General features: G+C 60.3%; 1 protein-coding gene across 1 annotated transcript; it reads left to right on the forward strand.

The window, feature by feature from the left end:
• The first annotated feature begins 722 nt into the window (after positions 1-722).
• Positions 723-2,519, forward strand: LOC127595009 (26S proteasome non-ATPase regulatory subunit 1-like). Its single transcript, XM_052056732.1, has one exon. The coding sequence runs from the start codon at positions 723-725 to the stop codon at positions 2,517-2,519; it is 1,797 nt and encodes a 598-aa protein (XP_051912692.1).
• The last annotated feature ends 1,105 nt before the right edge of the window (positions 2,520-3,624 follow it).

Below are 3,624 nucleotides of genomic sequence, written 5' to 3' on the forward strand. Positions count from 1 at the left end.
CACCCCAGCCACGGGCAGCTGGCGAGCCTGCTGTGCTCGAAGCTGCACTTCCACCTGAAGGAGTACGATGCTGCCCTGGACTACGCGCTGGGGGCGGGCGCCTTGTTCCAGCCCGCCGCCCGCACCGAGTACGAGGACTGCATGCTCAAGCTCTGCGTCCGAAAGTACATTGATGCCCGGGGCAGCCAGGCCGCAGCCCGCGAGCCACTCGACCCCAAGGTGGCTGAACTCGTGGACTCCGCCATCCGGAGTTCGGTTGAGAAAAAGGAGCACAAAATGGTGCTGGGGCTGGCCCTGGACTGCAGCAGCATGGAGCTCATCCAGCAAGTGGCCAGGCTCCTGTCCCCTCCCGAGCTGATGCAGGCCGTGCTTCCCTTCCTCGCAGGGCTGGTTGACCCCTTCAAGGCCCAGCTGCTGGACTTCGTGGTGGAGCGCATGGAGGGCGGGGCCAGCTGCAGTCGGGACACTGACTTCCTGGTGCTGCTGAGCCTGCTGCGGATGCTCAACCGGTACGAAGACGCAGCCCGGCTAATTTACGACCAGATGAAGCAGGGCAACCGGGAGCTGGCTTACACGATCGCCCTGGAGGCAAGCTAGGCGCACGGGTTCGTGCACAAGATCACTCAGAGCCTGCCGATCGAGCCCGAGTGGGAAGGCGAGCGCAAGAAGCTGGTGTCGATCCTGGAGGGAAGGTGAGCGCCGAGCTGTACAGCGTTTTCCTGATGAACAACTGCCAGACGGATCCGCACTACCTGGCCAAGCTGAAATCCATCGAGCACAAGAACTCGCTGGCGCACTCCTCGGCAGTGCTGAGCATCTCGATGCTTCAGGCGTACACCCAGGACGACTCCTTCATCAAGGACCAGGAAAACCTCGAGTGGGTCAGCCACACCAACCTCTGGGGCAAGTTCAACTGCACGGCCTCCCTCGGCCTCATCCACCAGGGCACCAAGCTCCCGCCTCTCGAGGTCTTCAAGAAGTACCTGCACGAGCAGAACCCTGACGGCAAGGAGCCCTTCCTGGTGGGCGGGGCAATGTTCGGGCTGGGCCTGCTGACTGCGGGCAAGAAGGTCGAGGAAGTCATCAACTACTGCCTCTGGGTCATCGATAACCCCACCATGAACACCAAGGAGCCGATCGTCCACGGCGCCTGCCTCTGCCTCGGGCTGGCTGGCTTCGCCTCCGCAGACCTCATCATCTACGAAAAGCTCAAGAACATCCTGGACACCGACACCGCCGTCACCAGCCAGGCTGCGGCCCTGGCCATCGGGCTGGTCATGGCCAGCACCAACAGCGAGGAGGTCCTGGCCGACCTGCTCGGGTTCGAGTCCGGCCACGACAAGATCAACAACGCGATCTGCCAGGCTATCGCTCTGGTCACCCTCGGCAAGCCCAGCAGCACCCTGGTGTCAGGGCTGTCCAACAGCCAGACGATCAAGCGGGCGATCCCTCTGCACCTGGCGGCGGCGCACTTCGGCACCTCCAACTCCAAGGCCGTCAAGCAGCTGCTCGCCCTGTCCAGCGACATCTCCAACGAGATCAAGCGCACGGCGGTCATCTGTCTGGGCTTCGTGCTGCACAACAACCCCGAGCTGCTCGGCCTCATGAAGATGATGTCCAGCTCCTACAACCCCCACATCCGCTACGGACTATGCCTGGCACTCGCTGTCGGGGGGCCCCTTGAACAGGGCGAGGCCATTGCTGACCTCATCTGGCCCTTCTTCACCGACACCACTGAGTTCGTCAGGCAGGCCGCCTTCCTGGCGATCGCTATGCTGGCGCTGAACGGTGCGCTTTCTGCCACCCGGGTGGCCGACTTCCGTAAGCTGATCGACACAGTGCTGGCCAAAAAGCACGAGGACGTGCTGGTGCGGATGGGCGTGATCCTCTCAGTGGGCATCCTGGACGCAGGCGGCCGGAATATGAAGATCTCGCTGCGGTCCAGCACCGGGAACAACGACTTCGCGTTGGCTGCGATGCTGGTGTTCACCGACTTCTGGCACTGGTACCCTCTGATAAACTTCCTGGGCCTGGCGCTGTCCCCGACCGTCCTGATCGGAATCGATTCGGATTTCCGCATCCCGCTGTCGTTCAACTGGAAGTGCCAGGCCAAGCCGAGCACCTTCAGCTACCCGGCGATGATACAGAAGGCCGAGCGCAAGGAGGAGAAGAAGAGCACGCTGGTGGAGCTGTCGACGGCACGGCGCGTGCAGTCCAAGGCCTTCCAGAAGAAAGACTCGCTGATGGAGATCGAGCCCCCCAAGGAGAAGGACGAGAAGGAGAAGGATGAGCCCAGCACCTACCTCATGAAGAACGCTAGCCGGGTGCTGGACAAGCAGACCCGCTTCATCACCTGGGTGGACAACCGCTTCATCCCACTGATCCGCGACAAGCGCCAGGGCATCATCTTCCTCAAGGACACCCAGCCCGGCGTCGAGGAGCAGTACCTGGGCCTGCCCGCTGACCCTCCCAAGCCTGCTCCCGCTCCTCCTGCTGAAGGCACCCAGATGCCCGAGTAGTTCATCTACACCGAATGATCATCACCTCGCCTTCTCCAGACTGTCTGTCTTTTATCTTCCATCAGTTTTTGCTGTGCCCGCCCTCCAACAGCAGCATCTTTTCGGTCCAATACTCGGTAGGGCCTGCTCCAGACGGTCCATGTGGAAGTGCGGGATCAGCTGATCGCGCAGTGACTTGAGCAGCAGCACTGGAAGGCCATGATGACCACGTTGACCTAAAGGGAGTCCATGTAGTTTCAAAGAGGGAGGTAACGAACGGTGAGAGTTTTGGTTGTCCAGTGGCACTGCTTCCAGAGTCAAATTTCATTCATTGACCTTAATTAGACCAATGGTTATCCGAGTGAATTTAGCGGGCAATATAATATGAAGATTTCAAAGGAGGCGGAGGAGGCCAAGCCCAAGAAGCCGATGACCAACTTCTTCAGGTACCGCCTGGATGTCATGGACAGCGTGAAGGAAAAGTACCCCGACCTGGACGGGAGGGCCATCATGAAGGTCATCAGCAAAATGTGGGAGGACTACCCCGAGAAGGAAAAGGAAAAGATGTCGGACCAGTTCCAGGACGATTACGACGACTACCTCAGGGAGATGGAAAAGTGGCGGGAAAAGTACAATATCCCTTCCCCCGAAAAAACGCCGGTCCAAGTCCCGCAGCTCCAGGTCCAAGTCCCGCAGCTCCCGCTCCAAGTCCAAGCGCTCCAGGTCTCGCTCCAAGAGCAGGTCCCGCCGCAGATGAAATCAATTCTTCATAGAACCATTTCGTCCAGCCGCTGTCGCCGCGCCTCTTCGCTCTCCTCCTGCGGGGCGACCAGGCTCACCTTCCTCAGCGCGCGGGGGATGGCTGCCGGGAAACATGCCCGAGACGGCGGGCCTGGCCTGGTACTTAATAAATGCAGCCTGGTCGCCCTTCTGGAAGGCGGTCAGCAGCCTGTCCGCGCACTCATACTCACTAGAGGAGATGAACTCCTTCCCCTCCTTGAGAACGATCAGCTCAGAAAAGCGGTCCTCTGCCAGTTTGGGCTGATTTGCGATGATCAGCAGCAGGATGTAGCTCAGGCTGTACTGCTCAAAGTTGAATTTGCCCTTGCCGGGGGCAGTCAGCCGC

The sequence above is a fragment of the Hippocampus zosterae genome, unplaced genomic scaffold (genome assembly GCF_025434085.1).
Source record: "Hippocampus zosterae strain Florida unplaced genomic scaffold, ASM2543408v3 HiC_scaffold_358, whole genome shotgun sequence".
Taxonomy (NCBI): Eukaryota; Metazoa; Chordata; class Actinopteri; order Syngnathiformes; family Syngnathidae; genus Hippocampus; species Hippocampus zosterae.

What these genes read in the sequence shown, in the direction of transcription:
- LOC127595009 (XM_052056732.1), top strand. Translation starts at nt 723, where the DNA reads ATGAACAACTGCCAGACGGATCCGCACTACCTGGCCAAGCTGAAATCC.